The 21,683-nt window shown below is 36.8% G+C and overlaps 1 protein-coding gene across 3 annotated transcripts in view; it reads right to left on the bottom strand.

Annotated features, from left to right (window-relative positions):
- LOC129278484 (peripheral plasma membrane protein CASK-like) overlaps positions 1-21,683 on the bottom strand; it is a 98,274-nt gene that overhangs the window by 65,108 nt on the left and 11,483 nt on the right. For 2 of the 3 annotated variants that reach the window (XM_064111653.1, XM_064111654.1), the window contains exons 3-9: positions 20,515-20,587; positions 18,859-18,961; positions 17,593-17,768; positions 16,068-16,211; positions 12,176-12,259; positions 11,417-11,522; positions 9,563-9,684 (exon numbers count right to left, since the gene is read on the bottom strand). In XM_064111653.1, coding sequence (XP_063967723.1) covers positions 9,563-9,684; positions 11,417-11,522; positions 12,176-12,259; positions 16,068-16,211; positions 17,593-17,768; positions 18,859-18,961; positions 20,515-20,587 — 808 coding nt within the window. The remainder of the gene's footprint in view (positions 1-9,562; positions 9,685-11,416; positions 11,523-12,175; positions 12,260-16,067; positions 16,212-17,592; positions 17,769-18,858; positions 18,962-20,514; positions 20,588-21,683) is intronic. The other variant, XM_064111655.1, reaches the window with a different exon arrangement.

The following is a 21,683-nucleotide window of genomic DNA, read 5'->3' as shown; positions in this document are numbered from 1 at the left end:
TGGTGTCTTGACAATACCTCCCGACAGAGAATGCTCTATTTAAATAATTTGTAAAAGAATGAAAAATAATTTGAAATAAAGATATTGTCTGCAACAGTAGGGATCATCATTATACCAGGTTTTATATCAATTGTAAAACCCATATGAATACTTTTAACTCATCAAATACTTTGTTCTTCATTTTCAAAATACTCAAACTAGGGACCTCTCAATTCATGAAGTGATACCGCTTATTTAAGAAAAAATCTGACAAGTCATCATGAAGATCTTATCCACGAATAGGACACCTTATTTAGCACTCAAATGACTTCTTGAGACTTTGCAATAGTAATTACTGACTACCATTGCTCAGAAAATTATGTGTGATTAATCAATGTCAGAACGGACAATGTATTAGGCAAGAAATTGGAGATCTGAATATCAAATTATAAAGTGAAAAAAGTTTATTAAACTGTTTTCCAAAGTGCTGAATATGAAATAAATTAGCAGAGCTTGGAACAGATATTTGATAAATAACAAAGGTGACAGAAAAATGCAATCAAAGTGCAGATGACTGAAGCCAATCAGGCCCTTCAGAAAGAGCTCTCAGCACGAAATACTAGTACCACTCAAGCAAACTTTAAGCATAAAAAATGGTAAAGAAATTACATACACTGTGATGCTCAAAAGCGAGTGAACCCCACCAGAAAAAGAAAACATATTTAAAGTGTTCAAGTTCTGCCATGTTTTAGATATTTAACTGAAAAGTCAGGTGATAAAATGTTACATTCAGTAAAGTTTGTGTCTCTTGGCTCGCCGTACATTTGAGTGTTATTGTCTTCATTCAACAATCAGCATGAAGGAGTGTGTTTTTTTTGGGGGGGTCACCAACTTTTTAGCACAACTGTATTGTTTAATATGTTGTAAGTCCTACAAAAAAAATATTGAGGATGTTTTTGTTCGAAAAGTGAAAAGCTGTTTAACCTGCCCAGGGGCCCATTGCAGAAAGAGTTGCAATCAATTGCAACTCTAAAAATCATGCACAACTTGATTTTCAACCAATCAACAGCGCGCATTTGCGACTTGCGATTGATTTTTGGGCTCTTTTTGCAACAGGCCCCAGGTCTTTCCTGTCTGTATATTTATTTCTACCTCCCTTTTATGATCTTCTAGAAGCTTGTCTTGTGGGACGGCTCTGATGCCTAGCAACGCCCATATCACATGACTCTCGTGGGGCATGCTCTCAGTGTCACCTGATTAATTCTGTTGAGAGGAAATCTTAATAGCTCCAATTAGGAGCAGAGGAGAGGATGCTCATGCCCGCGTTCTCATGTCACTTTAAACTACAGGGTCTCTCAAAAAAAAATTACAAAGTTTCATATGGGTTATTCTCTGGTTAACCAGGGTAAATCCAAATGGCTTGTACTGCAAAGCTGAATTAAATATGAAAAATGCCCAGGCCTTTTTTATTCTTGCTCTTCTTAATGCCATTATTACTTTTTTTAGAATATTCTCCACCTAACCACTAAATGCAACCAGTTCAAGAGAACTCTTTAAAAAAAAGAAATGACTCCTTCCAGGAGGAAAAATGACCACTAAACTGTCATGCTACGTTCGACACAACAGCCAAGGGAAATGGCTAGCAGACTAAACACGTAACCCTATACAACTCTCTGGTGTTATTGGGAGGTGAACTTTAAAATGATGATAATTAATACAGACAATTATAAGGTCTCTAAAGGTTTCCTAACTATCAGATGAAACAAAACAAACCCTGTTCGCATGAGAAAATTAATCATTTATGTATTTGTGCACAAAGGTATTAGTACCTGTTACAAGTGATTAAACTGTCTAATAAGGTTGACACCTTCCTTGTATAAAAATAGATAGAATATACATTTTCCCTTAGTTTCTATATTCTGAATAAAACACATGGTTGAATAAAACTTGATAAATAGTTTACGGTAACTTAAACGTCTGTATTTCGCCTGACGGAATCTTAATCTTAAATACAACTAGAACTTTATAATAGAATTTCAAAACAATCTAGCTGACTGCTTGATGAAAGTTGTAAGCACTGACAAGCTGTTTTTATCGGACAGTTTTCCATAGTAACAGTCAGATATGTATGCTGATGTGTTCAATGTCAATTTTCAAATTTAACAGCAATATGATTCATGACTGAAAACTCAATTACAAAGAACAGAACACAAACACGATCGGGAGTGCACTGTTCAGAGTCAGAAATATAAACGCTGATTATTTGTTGATCCTCTTTAAATTTCCCGCTTTCGTTAGCGCAGCTTTAGTGTGCAGTTTGACCAATCCTAGATAGGTCAATTCTGGCACCTGCTTGTGTCGGCTTCCACTGCAAGAGCAAATTTAAAGACATTTCAAAACTCAATTGTGTTTAATGTCACATTAGCGATGCTGAAGGTACATGTAGTAAAATCTGAGCTGATCACGTTTACAAAAGCATCTTCTTTTTTTACATTTAAATTTTCCTCCGAACCGTAATTTGAAAGACGTTTACTTTTACGACCGGGAATGGAGGACATTGAATACACCCTTTGTTTGTCATTGTATCCGCATTTTGTCATCATGTTTTCATTTATGATTCATGTTGTTGCCGTTTAAATTTGGAAACCGACATTGAACACACCCTTAATAGACCTCGGCCTGTAACCAGTGAAGGCTGTCAGATGAAAATGTTGCCTCCCCAATCCTTTGAACTGAAAATCCAATATCCAATCCAAAATGTTCATTCTTTTATTAGCAAATGAAGATAAAATAATGAAGGTACAAGATTAAGAATTTGCATTCAGAGAAGTCTAGAAAGATAATCAACCAGAAAGTGGCTCGACAACAAGCTCAAGTAGGGATGTAGATTCTGTCTTTCAGTGGTTGGGTTGTAACGCATTCATTACTGAGAATGAACGTGAACGGAGGAGGGCCTGGACCCGAGATGGAGATAACAGATGGTCTGATGCAGCCGTGTTTCTGGATTCTCCATTGACATTAATAAAGGAACAGGGAACCGACATTGTGTAGAAGATATATACAACCCACTGGCTGGCTGACTTACTCGTACACAGATTTAGACACACTGCAGCTCAATGAGTGCTCACAGTAACAAATGTGGTGTTGATTGGTGTACATGGAGTGCCTTAATACTCATTGTACTCTGGTGTTAAAACCTTTGGTGTTATTTCAACACCCATACAAATGTAGCTGTTATTACAACACCTTAGGTTGCTACTCATACACTAATTGGTGTTGTGTTCAATCTCTATAATATAATTTCAACACCTGAGGGTGTGGCCCTCTGCGGACACCAACTGACTTCCGTTGCACACCCAAGTTTTTTTTACAATGTTGTGAACGAGTCTCTGGATGATCACTATGAATGAGGGAACAGGTCACTCCCAACATAGCACTAATGCCCTTTTGCCACACAACCCAGGTGCAGTAAGACATTACCAAGAACTCCTACCCAAGAAGGGACTATCACTCAGTGAATGGGTGTTACAAATGATGTGGCAGTGAAGCATTAGGGGCTCTCCTTCAACATTGACTCTTTTAAAGATATTAACAGTTTTACCACTGCATCGAATACACAATTAACAGCTGATTAAAAAACAGGGGTCCATCTCACAAAGGACCTACAACTATGGTAACTCTACCACTATAGAAACTAAACATGGCATCAGGGCTCAGCAGCCAATCGAAATCAAAGTTCCCATGGTAGTTACCATATTGGCAAAATTGTAAGACTTTGTGAAACGGGCCCCAGTAGTTGCCATCGTGCCACTATGGGCAGGTAACTCAAGTATATAATAGTGAGAGGCATAGAACTGCACTGCATGGATCTCCAGTTCTAAGTGAGATACATATGTACAAGAACCCCATTTGCCTCCATGTGTAGCAAATGCTAAATGTCATGCCAAAATGGCAGGAGAGGAATGCAATAAAACAACTGTAATCCGGTGACGAGTGATACTTGTCTTCTGCGATACTGTCCGGAGCTTTGAAGAGGAGCGTTCCGACACGGCTGGACTGCAACGCTCTCTCCTTCCTCTCTATCTATCTCTCTCGCTCTCTCTCTGTCATCTCAATAGAAACCGGTCCTTTCCTTTGGAGGGGGGGTGGATCTACCTATGATGACTAGTAGGACACAATTCCCTCTCACAAAGCACCCCCCCCCCCCTTCCCCTTTCCTTCCCACTCCCCATTCCAATTTCTCTACATCCCCATCAATCTTGGTTTCAACTTATTTTATAGAGCAGTGGTACAATAATAGTTGGCTGTAATATACATTAGTCCCCACCCCCTAGTTAAACCGTTGACCCCCCCCCCTCCCCCCCCCCCCGACCCTGCCCCAAGAACTCTCTATCTCAAACTCATTTTGTTTAACTGTCACCTCATTAAAGACAGTGTCCATGTCTTTGTGTCCGACCACGGCCAGGCCGCATCGCACTTTAACGTATCTCTCTCACCTCATCAGACATAGATGCCTGGAATACTTACATGTAGGATGTCGGCCTCTTCTCAAACTGATAGCCGTTATCCAGAGCACAAGATCGGAACCTGGAATATGTTTACATTCATAGCCTAGGGGCGTTTCTATATCGCTTTTTACCATTATGAGCTGTGTTTACATCAATGGCTTTGAAGGGTTTCGACAATATCTATATTTATATGCACACTGCAAGCCATTTTCATACAATTGGTATGTTCTGCAAAGATACCCCACATTGTGCTGTAGGCTTATATGTATTCAATATGGCTGACTGGTAGCTGTGGCCTAGATTTGAGTATTTGACACGACTGTTAGGTATTTCTGTGTCTGATTGTCGTCTAGCTTAAAGTGCACGTCTGATATAGAATGTTAAAATTATGAACAATATATCCATGGACAGTGTACATACAAATGTGAATTCAGGCCAAAGAAGTATGCTCTTACAAAGATTAAATCTACAGCTCTGAAATTTCTTAAGTTGATGATCTAAATTTGGCAGATTACTGCTTCATTTTTTCTTCCCTGCTCACACCTCCTTCTCTTTTGTTTTCTCCATCCATCCATCTATCCCTTTATTTCTCCTTTATTTTTCATTCATTCTTTTGTATTATTTTCTCCTCCCCCTTCAGTCTTTATTTTTTCATTAATTTATTTTTCTCCTTTATAATCTTTCTTTAGTTTTCCATATTTTCTCTCTCACCCCTTTCCCTGTCTTTATATTTTTTTTCATTCACAATTTTGTCCCTCTTTCCTTCCTTCCCCATCCTATATTCTACTCTTTCTTTCCCTCACTTCTAATTTCTTCATTTATAAACATTCACATGAGCATTAACAAAGATTGAATCTACGACAGTTCAAGATTCTAATAAAAGCCTCATCTTGTATCGGAAGCTAAGGGGGAAGTGTGTATTAATGAAAGACGAGAATGCTTCCACCCTCCAGGCCAGAAACATGATGGAATTTCAAAACGCAGCTCACATTCATACATGTATGATGAGTTCAATCGGCTGGGTAACTAGGATGTTCAAATTTCTCAATGTTTCTTTCCTAAAGACCTGATTACATGTTATGATATGTCCATCAGTTGACCTGTTATTCATGACTAGACCTGAACTCCAATTCCCATACACATTGCACTGATATGTCAGCCCAACCTTGAGCAACCCTTCAGGGTTCATGTTGACAAAAACCCCTCCAATTATAAAAATATACACAAAAATGGGAAAAGTGTATAACTATCATAAACATAGGATCACCAGAAACTCGCATACAACATCATTGCTATGTCAGGTATTCCTGCGTCAACCTATCAAGTTATATAAACACCTGTTATCCAAAAGACAAATATAACACTGGAATACAGAAAGGAGTAACCTTATGAAAGTAATCCCTGAAAATTGAGTTACAATGGCACTTGCCTATTAAGGCCACTTTTTTGTCCCTTCAGTGATCTTTTTAGCTCTGTACAACACATGTATCTCATCCATGCTATCAGAATAACTCCATAGCAGCAGACAAAAAAGCTTGCATCTCTAACCGCACTCATTGGAGGACCAGAGGCTATGAAACCCAACGCCTGTATTATGTTGCATTAGAAGAGTGCTATCGAGTGCATACTCACAAAGGCAAGTGATAGGGCTAACCAATCGATAACATTCATGTTCGCAACGACAAGAGACCGTTGCGTTTTGTGGTTTTTAACTCCTGCGTTGAGCTTGGTTGGAGGAAAGCAGGAGAGACAATTCTTGATAAAACATTTGGGACATCCAAAGACAGCCTACATGTAAAAATATTTCTACTTGTTCACATACAGATATTAAAGGGAAATCCAACCTTAGCAGACAACCACTGTATCAATTTTATATGTGTTGTTATATGTGTTTGACTAAGATGGTCCATTTCAATTCCTACCACATCCCTGCAACACTATCAAAACCGTTTTAACCAAATCTTGAAAGCAACATTCATTATTTAATGGTAAATCGTTGTTTTAGGGCATGAATTCATCTATCCTTTTTTTTAAACACCCTGTTTAGAATAGAAAAAAATATCACCTACTTCCATATCCCAACAGCTTCAAAAAGCCTTCAATACCATAGAATGGGTACAGGGACCAACATAAATTTTTAATCATCTTTAAAGGGATGGTCCGGGCTGAAAATATTTACATCTAAATAGAGAAAAATTCAGAGCAAAATGCTGAAAATTTCATCAAATATCGGTCAACAAATAACAAAGTTATTGAATTTTAAAGTTTATAAATATTTTGTGAAAACAGTTATATGCACATTGTCATGAATATTCATTAGGTTGGCTGATGATGTCACATCCCCACTTTCTTTTTTCTTGTGTCATATAATAAAATACAAAAGAACAAGTGGGATATGACATCATCAGCCCACCTAATGAATATTCATGAAGACACGCCTAGAACTGTTTCACCGGAATAATGCAACTCTTTAAAATTCAATAACTTCGTTATTTGTTTTCCGCTTTTGATCAAATTTTCAGCATTATGCTCTGTGAATTTTACTCTATTTATTGAGATAGAAGTATCTCCAGCCTGGACCATCCCTTTAACTTTCCTGACATACACAAACCTACATAAATATTAACAGCATAAAGGGAAGTCATTAAAGATAAACGGCATACTCCCCTCCTTCCCATTACCTGACCACAAACTGTATTGTATTAAAAATGAACATGCCTGTTGAAACCATCAAGGTTCAACAAACTCTTTTAAGGTGGTTTCAAACCGCCTCGATCATAAGAATCCCCGTTAAATTACGAGAACTTTTTAGGCTAAAAAATACCTATTAATTATTCCTGCATTCACACCGCCCCGAAACATACTTTCGGGATAAGTTCCTGAAGTTACGAGCGTGCGCAGTATGGTCTGATAAGCAGGCAAGGCGCGAGATTCAAAATCACTAGCTCAGCAGCCACCCACGGCGCCCACGCCCAACTACATGCTGGGCTAAAAGTTTCCATAAATTGCTTTCACATTGCCAAATACCTGCGACCTTGGAAAAATCCCCGCGAAAGTTCTCGTAATTTTGACAAGTACCTACAGTACTATTTAGTGGGTATTTTCTTTCGGGGAGATTACGTGTAATTTGCTTTCACATTGCCAATATTACCTGGTATTTTCTGATCGGGGTAAATTTCCAGATCAGAAAATACCTGGATACTTCGAGGCGGTCTGAAACCACCTTTAGACTCATTGGCAAGCCCTTTTGGAAGGGAGGGACACATGTGCATTAAGGCTCTTCCTACTGAACTGAAACAGATTTACTGTGTTGCGATGTAAAAAAAAATATGTCAAATCTTTGAGTGATTGCATATACATGTATTTTAGACATGGTGCCTATTCGATGTGAACGGTCATTTTAGAATAAAATAGTGAACTTTTGTGCCAATTCTGAATAAAAGTCATAAAGGTAATCACTACATGCACTAAATTGGCAATGCGACGAAAGGTAATCCCAACATGCTCTCAATTGTAAAATGCTCTAAAAAGTAAAACACATTTTACTTTTGTCATTCATTTTCACGCACGTTACATCCATATTGAATTTTTGCCAGATTATGAAAATAAATATAAAGTTTACAGTTATTGCCAATTTGAGGATCAAACTAATCTTCACATTATGAAAGCTGGGTGCGACTAAGGGTAAGGATAACATTCCAGGATGTACCTTTTGCAGTGGAACCAGCACATTATCATTCACATTGGATCAATGGATAGACATGAAGCTACTTGTACAGCACAGATACATTCAAGTCTAAATGTAGTGAATGCCAAGTCCATTCCAGTAAATTCTGTTTATGCAGATATTCATGCTACACCTTCATTAAAATCCCGTACACGACCTGGCTAAGGACTTGTATTATAAATTGACCTCATTCTGGATTGGAACTGTGTCCCTGTCTAAAAAGCATACAGCGTGCCCTTGCATGCATAATGAAGGGCAGTCCCGATATGACTGACTTGCTTCCCGCCACAAGAGGGAGGCAATATGATTTTTATCCAACACCATATGGAGTATGAGATATGAGAAAGTATTAGTATACGTGTTGTGATGTCCATCGAGTTTTGGGTAGGACTAGAAAAAGCAGAGAAATTAACTAAATAATGTTATTTGTAGATTCAAGGCAGACGAACTGAAAATTGTAGAAGTGAAAAATGAAGCAAACAACAAAGTGTTTAAGGATAATAGAAAGGATGTTTTGTTCTTTCTTACATGAACTGCAGACAGTCAGCCAACATCTGGATCTGTTGTTACCATCAGCGGAACAGTCGCTATCACTTTTACAAGTGAGGTTATCCCCAACATCAGAATCCTCAATATTCTGGTCATGTACATCACATCATCAATATCACCTACAGTAATGAGTTGTCGTCTCTCTTATCATCACCATTCCTTGATTGTCTACATATATCTTCACACATCATTGGCTGACTACCACCAGCATCATAATCATCAATGCTATTTTAATTAATCACATCATTGACATTATACACTAATCACAGCTTGTCATGACATGGCAATCACTATGGCTACCATCATCATCATTGCTACCACCATCATCATTACCATCACCTCAATCAACATGATCACTATCATCACATTCATCACCAACTTCATAATCACTGTATCCATCATCATCACCAACTTGAAATTCAACACTATCATCAAAGGAACTAGTATTTGCATCAATCGTGTTATGATGGCAACCACAAACATCACCATCATCTTCTTCATCATCATCATCATCATCGTTGTCGTCGTCATCATCATCATCATCACCTACTTCATCATCATCATTACCATAATCATTAACTTCATAAACATGATTATCATCACCATCATGAAAAGAACAAGTATCAATCATACAACTACGGCAACTATGACCATCATCACCATCAACATCATCATCAATGTCATCATCATCATCATCATCACCACCACCTTCAATATCATCAAAAGAATTATTATCTGCATTATTGACATTGATATAATGTCAACCACCATCATCACAATCACCACCAGACTAACTTACATCAAGCAGCGAGTGTAGCTGCGTATCTTCAAAGATTGTGTGTAGGAAGTCAAGATCCTTCTCATCGCAGTCTGTCAAGCACTGGATCTCCTCAAGGCTATCCAGCACCTGGGCCACAGCACCTAATACGCAAAAACAAACTCATTTCAACAACAAGCTAATCATACAGAACATAATAAATATACTTTGAAGAGTATGTAAAACACTTGAGTAAGTCATCATGTGATATAAGCAAGTCAAATCGATCAAGTTGACGTAATATTTCAGACCACAATAGGCACAATATTCGTCGCTAAGTACCTCCTTTCGTACAATCTCTGAAGTCGAACAGATTTTGCTGGTTACTCTACACAAATAAACAAGGTATATTACTAATCTGGCTGTAATTGAGCCATCATATATGCTCATACAAAAACTTACCTGCATGAACTATGAAGATCTAATTGCTTTTATTCCTAACTGATAACTCCTATGAAATTTGAGAACATAAATACAACATACACTAGTCACAATGCTGTCTGATCGAAGGGCTCATTTCATTTCTGAATCCCATTCTAATGTGATCACTTAATCAAAGGGTGTACATGCATACCTCAAAAGAATGTTACAACTCAAAGTCCACAGTTTTATCATTATCAAAGAAGAATTCTCCGACACAATATTTGCATCTACCCCAATATTTGAACACAATAGATGAAGATAAATCATGTCACAAACATCAAGCTCATATATCATGCCATTGACAATACAGTAAGGATCATTTTTGTTGCAATTTTAATCCTACATATATTAACAGTGAATTCTGGTGGGTGTTTCATAAAGCTGTTCGTAAGTTTAGAGCGACTTTAGGAACGACTGGTGATCCTTTGTGGAAAATGGTATATTCATTGGCGATGGTTAAGTGAGTAAGAAAGGTTCACCAGTCGTTCTTTAAGTTGCTCTTAACTTACGAACAGCTTTATGAAACAGCCCCCAGCATTCTCTCAGGAGAGTTGTTCACAGAGAAATATAAGAACAATATCAAAATCAGTTTACAATCAATAGAAAATAATATTGCTACAATCACTTTTCTGTGTGCCATAAAAAATTATTTTCAGGTCAATAATCACAAGGTCACAGCAATCACTACCATTTGCTCAGAATTTGCCCCATGAATGTAAAACCATTTTTCAATAGGTAAATATTCTTTGTCCATGGTAATCTTACCATGCCCACAAGCCTACACTCATAATGAAAGAATTAAATCATTAGGAGTAAAATATCAGTGAAACATATCATCAGGGAGTGTTCAAAAAAGCTAAAACCATGACTTGGAGCATGGGCGGCGGGACAGAGGGACCCTCAAAATTTTGAATTTTTAAACAGCAGCCTATGAAAGTGGATCGTCTTGGCCCCCGGAACGGTATTAAAAATATCACAAGTAAGACTAAAGCAATGGGTGTCCCCTAAACATGATCTGACCTGGACATGCACTAGATCCCACAATAAAAGTTGGATTTAAGAGCGATCATAAGTCACACTTTACTCTTTGTGTAACACCTTCAATCTAAAGGCCTGGTCCCACTGGCCGACGGACACAAAGCGTATTCATAACGCATACAGCGGACAAGCAAAATTTTGGGGTGGCTCCATCCGTTTTCAGCCGCTCCAGACAATGGACAAAACGGGCGAACAATGAAATGACAGTGGACAGATGCTCAATGGATATAGAGCAAACGAAACACGTATGCTAAGAGTACACAACGGATATATAACGTTTTCAAACGACTACAAGATTCTTTTCCGTTTCACATCCTCTCTGCATTCCAGAAGTGCAGTGAAACCAAGCCTTGAATGAAATCTTAGGAGACTTACCTGAAGATGTAGGATCATCATCTGCAAAGTCTGTGATGTGTTTTGTATTTGGATCACTGTAGAAGCTTGTGAACTTGTGACTGGCTACAGCTGCTAATACAGCACCCTGAAATTCAGATTAAAGCAACCAAAAAAAAAAACTATTAATCAATTGAACACAATGTGATTTGAATATAATACTCATTTTCCATATTCATCTCTTTTATAATTTCTAAGTTATCTTGAGCACAAGTCTCTCTGAGTTAAGATGAAATTGTGTTAACTAATTTTGATAGATGAGACAATGATGAAAACCTATACACTGTAGGTGTTATGACATAATCAAATCATCACAATCTAATACTATTTCATGGAGTACAAATTTATTTAATTGCTGAGAGATTATGCGAGTGCTTTTTGTTTATTAATGGTATAACATCTTTCACACAATAGGGGAAATCACAACTTCTGTGACTTGTAACCTAGAAGCTTTTCAGCTTTTGTAGGTGCAGTGTATTCAAAATTAAGGACCAGAGGAAAAATACTTTTAGTACCAAGCATTAGATTACTGCAAGCGGGTGCTTCTTCAGCCAAATGATGTGAAAAGAAACTTTTTGCAAATGGGGTTTCTGCTCTGATACAGGGCACAAAAAAGGTGATTCTCATGGCAGGTTGGTTTTGCTCAAATGCTCTGCAGTAATAAGGTCTGTATCAACACGGCTTCATATTGTTTTATTAAAATAAACTTTTGGTCATTTAACCATGAACTTATATTTTTACCTTCAGTTTTCTTCTGGCGTTGAATTTCTTGAGCTCCTCCACCGTCTCTAACAGGTGTATCTTGGGTGCAAACTTGTCCCTCTCCTATATGATAATAAAAGCAAAAACATAAACAATAGATTAAAATACTATGACATGGTACAAATACATATACATACATATTGACACATCCTTCAATCATGTAAGTTACTATACATTCCTATTAGGGACTACTTATTCAGCTTGTTTTGTGACACCACAGAAAACAATGTCTTTAAATGAATACCGGTACATGTGATTCAATGCAGAAGAGCAAAATGGTAGAAAATCCCCTCTAAGCTTACTAACAGTATGAACAATAATTTTTTCCAGAAGAAGAAACAGAGAACAAAGAGGCGCGATAGCTCAGTCGGTAGAGCGGGGGATTCGTATTCCGGTGACCCGGGTTCGATTCCCACTTGGTGCGCTAGTGCCCTTTGGTAAGGCATTAATCCTCATTACCAGGTCCTTCGGAGAGGACCTTAAGCCGTCGTTCCTCTGGTTGCTGCTTACGAGCATTCATGCTTTCTTAGCAATCAGGTAAAAAAATCCCCACCAATCAATCAACCAGATCATTACCTATTTCTTGTTCTCTCTATGCCCCTACTGCTATCAAATATCCTTTATTTCCAATATAGATAATTACTTTCTCACCTAATCATTTTATTGTTATTGGTGGATGAAATAACTTTGACATAAAACCCTCAAAAATGTGTACTTTAACAATTTCATATGAATTGCATGCACATCCAATTCTCCAACTACCCCCCCCCCCTTCCTGACTCATGGACATGTACAATCAAGTGTGAGCAAAAACATTTGGTACAAAACCATGATATACATATATATGAAACTATAAAAAATACATTTGTAGCACTTCAATAAATAAAATAATATACTGTTGGATAGATATGCATGCATTTGCTCTTGCAAAATAATTTTTTTTTTGCGAAATATGAAATAACTTTTGGGTAATAGATAACGCATAATCATGAAAGCAAATGAAAATGGTAAAAGCAAAGCAAAGTTACTTTACTTCTATATGTACCCCCATTCTTGTAAGTTTATGCATCAGAAAAATCACACCGAAAAACTTAATTCCACTCATTTTTTTTAAGTACTATGCAAAATAGAAACGATTAAGTGTTTTTTGTTAGCGTATGAGTAGTTGCAAAATAATCAACTTGTAGTTTATGACGAGATTTAAACCAGGAACTCCTGTTACCATGCAGATGGCTTGGGAACCAGTATACTACAGTATATGCTCCTCAGATTTGCTTGGATTTTTGAAAATCTTACTGCAGTCATGTAAATTTAGCTAACCTCACTTGGGAAATATAGTTCGTAATACATACATTTTTTAAAGTTAATTAACAAAATAAAGGTGAAAGAAGTGGTACAATGGAAGTTTTTCATTTAAGCTGGCAGCATACTATATGCTCCTCAGATTTGCTTTGATTTGTGAAAATCTGATTGCAGTCATGTAAATTTAGTTAACCTCACTTGGGAAATATAGTTTGTAATACATACATTTTTTAAAAGTTAATAAACAATTTAAAGGTGAAAGAAGTGGTACAATGGAAGTTTTTCATTTAAGATGGCAGCAGAATTTGTAATGCCCATCACGTTTTACATTATCTCAGCACATTTTTATGTTATTTCAGCACAGCGCAGCACTCTTCATAAAAATAATATACTCCAGTCCTATGCATTTTCTTTGATGCTGGCTTTGGGTATTAAGTCCAAACCCTAACACACAGCATTGCAGACACACAAACCATGCTCCCAATAACATGATAAAACATACATTCAACTGATTATTAATTTACTTGGAAACCATAATTGTAAAGGCTTGCACATTACTGAAGGAAAATCCATCTAGAAATTAATTTTCAGGTACAGGTGAAGGTACAACAAGGTATTTTGGGGGGGGGTAACTTTCATTTTTCATTTTTTGTTAAGTCATCATTAAAAAGAAATGTGTGTGCGCGCATTCTCTTCTTTTGCTTCTGAACACGATAAAAATGACCAATAAAATAATACTAAAAATAATAATTCCTTTATCAATAAATATCCCTTTTGCATTATACTAACTGACTTTCTCATCCTCTTATACTTCTAGTCTCTATATATTACCGGTATTCAATCATTTTCCCATTCTGCTTTCCTTTCTTTAATCAATGGGTGGAGCAAAACTCACTTCCTACTTTTAATAAGTGTCGGGTAAATATTGAAAACATGACAAACTTAGTGAAACTTAAGAATGTTAACAAATTTACCGAGAAGAAAGTGATTATCTCATTGACCTGTCTGAAACATTTCATCTTGACATCTTTCAAGCCACAATTATAGGTGTAATTTGCCCATAACCAGCTAATTTGCCCATATCCAGCTAATTCACCCTAATCCCTAGCTGTGATGATTTATTGTGATAGCCTGTATTCCCAAATGTGCCCAATGTTAAAGCATGGTTAAAAGGGTGACACGACACATGCTCCTGCGAAAGTTGCTCTGGTCTTTATATCTCAGAGGGCATAGGGTTGGAGTTAGGATATCAATTGAGTTTTTGGTTCAGAATAACGTAAAGATAAGAACTAGGGTTTACTTAGTTTTGGAGTTTAGGTTTTAGGTTTGGGGCAACGTACAGATTTTGCATCTGAGCATTTGTCACTGCAGCAAAATTGTTCTGTAACCGGTTAAAAGTTGAATTATGTGTAGTCTCGTTTCAACTCTTGTCTATTCAACAGGAATAAAATACTTTCAATTCTTCCCCACTTCTATTTCAATTAAAATAGCCTCTGAATTTGGTGTTTCACAATGCATGTTGTATCCCAACACCATGTTTCTCTTTCAAAATCATAATAATAATACATAACATTTATAAGGCGCTTACTACTGGTGTTTCTAAGCGCACTGTGTTTTGTTTATGGTTCGTACTTGGGTTTAAAAAAAAGTGGCAGGGGAAAATGACACAGCTAATACAACTATACTAATAATCAAAAATCAAAACTGGTGTGCACCTCCAATTGACCAACCCACAACTGTGAATCATCTATTAAACAGGTAGGTTTTTGAACTGATTCACAGACTTGGCATTATGAATGTAAGATGGTAGCTTATTCCAAAGGGAAGGGGCAATTGAAGAAAAAGTGCGGTCACCATACTTTGTAGAGGTTTGAGGTCCAGGAGTCCAGGTCATTTGAACACTCCAATTTTCCTGAGATCTCACTGATAGCTCTACTGATTAATCCTTATTCTACATTGTCATGGTACATGTAGCTGCCATGATAGCAGAGTTACATTATCATAGTTGTATGTCTTCACGGCCCCTTTTTTTTCATTTTTGACATTTTCCTTCCCGCGACTGCCTAACAAACACACACAAACACAGCACACTCCATACCGATTGCATGGTAATAAAGATTATATGTGAATGTTTGCACAGCACAGCACACATAATTGAACTTGTGGTCAGGGTCTGTTCACATCACTCTCCAATTATGCATGGTGATAGAGATTATATGTGAAAATGTGTGCACGGCACAGCACACATTATTGAACTTGTAATTGGGGTCTGTTCACATCACCCTCTAATTACATGGTGATAAAAAATAATATGTGAACATGTGCACGGCACAGCACATATTATTGAACTTGTAATTGAGGTCTGTTCACATCAGCCTCTAATGACACTGGTGATAAAGATTATATGTGAATGTGTGCACAGCACACATTATTGAACTTGTGGTATGGGGTCTGTTCACATCACTCTCCAATTATGCATGGTGATAGAGATTATATGTGAATGTGTGAACAGCACAGCACACATTATTGAACTTCAACTTGGGGTCCGTTCACATCACCCTCCAATTACCGTGGGGGTTGGTGGACCTACCCTTAGCCAAGGGTGAGCAAGGGCTTCCTCTACTGTGATACGTTGTCGAGGGTCGACGGACAGCATGCTACGGATCAGATCCTTGGCGTCACCGGAAATGTGATCCCACTGGCGGGGCTTCATCTGAGAGATAGAAAAAAAGTTTATAAATAAGACAATGAATAGGAAAAAAAGTTAGAAGTACAAATTTGACATGGTCTAATGATAATAATAATTCAATATTTATATAGCGCCTATTAAAAATTCTCTAAGCGCTTTACATTATGAAACATAACTACTTCACAAAATTATCTAAGCTCAATTACTTATTCAACTTAAATACCTTAAATAACTTAACATCCAACATAACTACCTTAAATAACTTAACAACCAACTTAAAGGGATGGTCTGGGCTGAAAATATTTATATCTTAATAAATAGAGTAGAATTCACTGAGCAAAATGCCGAAAATTTCATCAAAATCGGATAACAAATAACAAAGTTATTGAAGTTTAAAGTTAAGCAATATTTTGTGATAACAGTCGTCATGAATATTCATTAGGTGGGCTGATGATGTCACATCTCCACTTTCCGTTTTCTTATGTTATTACATAAAATCATAATTTTTTTATTATTTCATACTTGTGTGAATAATATGTCTCCCTTATAATGAAATAAGTTGCAGCAATAAATATCTGATGCACTAAATCAGTTGTCAATCCAATTTGTCTAGTTCTTGGAGGAAAAAAATTGAATAAACCTAATTTCATATAATAAAATACAAAAGAACAAGTGGGGATGTGACATCATCAGCCCACCTAATGAATATTCATGACAGCTGTTTTCACAAAATATTGCTTAATTTTAAAATTCAATAACTTTGTTATTTGTTATCCGATTTTGATGAAATTTTCGGCATTTTGCTCAGTGAATTCTACTCTATTTATCAAGCTATAAATACTTTCAGCCCGGACCATCCCTTTAACTACGGACATATCTAGTGGAGTTGACCCTTGTTAACACCTCCAAACTTTAAATGAAAACTTGTCATCATCAAACATAATGCATCCAGGAATTATTTGTAGACTGTACAACAACACTGTACTATAATTGGAAAAACAGTGTTTGAAGTCAAAATGTTCATACATGGCCTTCATAAAATCTTATATTGTTTATCATATGAGAGAGAAAAGTGTAGAATTTGTTTTTAATCTTGTTGCAAGAGCATACCCAAGCACATCATAAAATGAAGAGAAAAAGTTAGAAGTACAAATTTGACACGGTCTAGATGAGTTGTCCCTTGTTGACACCAACAAACTTTGAAATTTTTGTAATCATCAAACATATATTACTCCTAATATGTGGCCTTAATAAATGAAAATGACTGTATATGCCATATGCCTTGGTTTTAAAAAGCCTAGGGTTTTCAAGGCTTCAAGGCTTCTGAGCCTCAAGGCTGAGGTATCAAAAAATAAAAGCCTTAAGGCACCCTAGGGCCAAGGCAGAGCCTAAATCTTCTTCTTACATTATATCTTCCCTTGGTGATCATGTCGAAGAGTCTATCCTTGGTTCCAAAGAACGGCAGAGAGCCGCTGAGTAGGATGAAGAGCATCACACCGCATCCCCAGATATCTACAGGTTTACCGTACGGTTCACGGCGCACCACCTCCGGTGCCATGAAGTGTGGTGTACCAATCCGTCCTAGAATGGAGATTGAACACGAGGAGAAATGTTATTTAAAAAATGTACTATTTATGTGATCTGCTATACTGCAAGCATTACTGTGTGTGGTCACTCATCAAACTTTTGAAATCATTAAATGACTGAGAATAAATTAGCCAATACTATTATTTTTGTAGGGAAACTAAAATATTTTGAGGGGAAAAGTACATGTACTTGTTTTGCTGCTCGGTAACATAATTATTGCACTTTGAATGTATTTAGAGGTGAATTAATGTGTTCTCATTCAAGGAGGTCCATATTATGACTACGCCGTTTACAATAATAATAATAATAATAATACTAATAGCCAATTTTTATATAGCGCTTTTCCCAGAATGGATCAAAGCGCGTTGCAGCATATTATTACCCCGGTCATTGGATTCATTTCAATCCCGCACGAAAAGTGCACAATTTCCACTCCCTGGGGAGCATTCCTTGCATTCATCGCAGCCTCATTATGGCGCTGGCAAATTCAAACATACAATATCTTTCGCATCCTACCGGGTACCCATTTAGCACCTGGGTCGAGAGTGGCAAAGTGTGGATTAACGCCTTGCCAAAGGACGCTAGACCGTGGTGGGATTCGAACACACGACCCTCTGTTTACAAGGCGAGAGTCAGAACCACTACACCACGGCTCTTCCACACAATGTTGCATTATGGGTACATGACCTGACCAGATATGAGTAGTTAAGGACTTGAGATGCGGCTATACAAGTCTGTTGGTTCATATTGGCTTTTAGACCTGAATTAGTGTGTTCTCATTCAAGTAGGTCCATATCATGTTCAAAGTATTGCATTATGAGTAAAGGACCTTGGAGCCATTTCATAAAGATGTTCTTAAGTTAAGAGTGACTCTAAGAACGACTGGTGATCCTTTCTTGTGGTAAATGGTACACACCAAAATGTTCATTGGCGATGATTTAGCACGTAAGAAAGGTTCACCCGTCGTTCTTTTAAACTTACGAACAGCTTTATGTAACACCCCCAGGCCAGATATGAGAAGCTGAGGATTTGAGAAAGTGCTTTACAAGGCTGTTAGCTCGTATTGACTTTTATAGGAACTCACCTCCTGCTATGAGGCCTGACGACGGTAGAGGAATAGCAATACCGAACCCTCCTAGTTTGACTGGGGCCGAGTTTTCCTTTGTAGCTAGTAATACACAATGTGGCTGCAAGAAGGAGAATGGAGTTGAATAGTTAATCTCAGAGATATCAGGTGGAGTATAGTGAATGTAAAAATGAAGTGTAATCAAGATCTTAATACCTTTCTCAGGCAAATATACTTTATTGGTTCAATGCCAGCATATTTATAATAAATAACCTAGGATACACTCCAGAACATTTGGATTATGATAATAATGGTGGTCACAAAATATACAAAAAGTAAATAGACAAATTAATTGTTAAAAATAAATAGATGAATTAATATGTTGATTAATTAGTAAATCAAGTTCATTTATTTACTTATTTATATATACATTTTTTATTTAATTATCTATTTATTCATTCATTCCTTAATAAATTGTGATTGATTAATTAATTAATCAAATAATAAATCAAATCAATAAGTAAATAGATAAATAATTAATCAACTAATACCAAATAAATAAAAATAAATGAATGAACAACATAAATAATGATAAAATGAAAAACTAATATGAGGCAATATATTTTGTGTCTAAGGAAAAAGAAAAGCAATCCTAAATCCAAAACAATTTAGCATCACACATTTGTATTTTTTTTCTTTTTGGTAAATTTACCAAATTACTTTAAAATCTAATCACAACCACATAATAACTCCCTTTATGCCTCTCTAGAGGAAGGTGGGAGTCGGCCACGGGAACACACAAAAAATATCTGCGTCGCATAACACAAAGTTTAGCGATTAATCATACACTCAATCTTTATGATTAATTGTACATTGTAGTCAATGCAATCGATCGTAGAAAAATGTTCTACAATGATTGCTAAGCTTTGTGATACTAGCCCCAAGTCCAGTTTTGAAAGATGAAGGTCACAGAGAATCGAATCATCTCAGAGAAAGTCATCGAATAATGCATGAATCATTACATCCCTCTGCATGTCTGCGTCTTGGTTTCTATGCATGTGTTTCAGCACGGTTAGGTTAGTCTCTGAATGAAGACCTTTTGCATTACGCCTTTTGTTCTATTTTTTTTTAAGAATGCAAGTTATCGATCTATTTTGAGAAAATGCATGTAATTTTCACAAATGGCATATAACTTGTTTTTTGTTGTCATGTGTTCTGAGCAGAACTATTTTGACTTTCTAATTTATTGGAAGGAAATTTCCCACTGTGAAAATTAAAGAAACTATTCAAAGCTTAGAAAGAATAGAGGCTACCATTTGTTTATCCAAATAGAATATTGAGAATACATTTGAGACACACAAAAAAAATCAGAATTCCTTAAATCATTATCAGTTCTAACATATATTTTATTGTAATGTTTTACATACATGTTAAATATTTCAAGTCGCACTTTCCAAATATATAACAAAAAGAACTAATGATTGCTAAGAAAAATCAAAACCTAACAAAGGTTTTGATTGCCTATGATTTCTTAATCTTCTAAATTAATCAATAAGTACCTATGCCCACTAAGCTTCTTTAACTAGTCCACTTTTGATTTTTTTAATATACATACATACATGTAGGTGTTCCAAGTATGTTGAATAAGGAGACTAGTTTCTTAGACTAACTCACCTTAATGTCACGGTGGATAATATCGTTGTCATGGCAATACCTTAATGCCTCCATGATCTGTCTCATATAATGGCTGCAAGGAAGAAAACATACAAATTGATTTATTAAATGTGAAGCATATATTAAACTTCTTCTCTTCATTCCCCGATATCAATTTCATCTGATTCTCCAATTTCAATTTCGACCCTAAGAGGGATGTGCATACCTTAGCCTGGTTCGGTAATTGTTTTGTTTGTGAATACCAAATTGAATATCTATTATGGAGTTCAGGGTCCCATTTCATAAAGTCTTGTTATGATAACAACTGCTCAATTTCTATAACAAATTTACTATCAGCCAATCAAATTGAAGGATTTCGCTAGATTATAAATGTTATTGCAAGTTTGTTATTACAACAAGTTTTATGAAACGGCCCCTGATAAAGTAACCATTATGGCTGGAAGTTTAATATCTTGTGCAGCATGGATGTTTACAAAAAAATCAAAGAATGTAGGCCTACTGTGTCTAGGAATCACGTCAACAGGTACAAGTCTAAAGCCTGCCGCACCCTACGCGACACAATTGCAATAAGATCTGATTGCAACAAAATCGCAGTGTCCCCCAAGGGCCCAACCTCCTACGTGCTGCAACTGCGATCCCACTTGTTGCAGGAGAATCACAGACCAATGTTGCAGAAGAATCACAGACCAAATCTTAGGCATTTGACGTGTCAGATCTTCCTGCGATCCTTCTGTGATTTTCTTACTGTCAGCCAATCAGATTTATCCTAAACGATGATGTCGCAACTAAATTGCTTAGCTGCTGACGCGCAGACGACATACGCGGTTGTTCAAACTTTTAAAAGTTCCCCGTCTCCTCCCCTTTCACTCCAGAACACATCTTTGAAAATAGGAAAAAAGGTGATCTTATTTCATTATGAGAGACACACGTGGTCAAGTGGTTATGACTCTCTTCTTTCACTCTGAGTGACGTGGGTTCGAATCCCAGCCATGGCGTGTTTTCCTTCGGTAAGAAATTTACCCACATTGTGCTGCACTCAACCCAGGTGAGGTGAATGGGTAACCGGCAGGAAGAAATTCCTCGAATGCCAGAGCGCCTGTAGGCAGCACGGCTATAGCCAGGGTAATAATAACATTATTGTAATGCGCAGTTGAGTATATACATACAGA

The sequence above is a fragment of the Lytechinus pictus genome, chromosome 16 (assembly GCF_037042905.1).
Source record: "Lytechinus pictus isolate F3 Inbred chromosome 16, Lp3.0, whole genome shotgun sequence".
In the NCBI taxonomy this organism is placed as follows: domain Eukaryota; kingdom Metazoa; phylum Echinodermata; class Echinoidea; order Temnopleuroida; family Toxopneustidae; genus Lytechinus; species Lytechinus pictus.
This window is presented reverse-complemented; position numbering and strand designations above follow the sequence as displayed.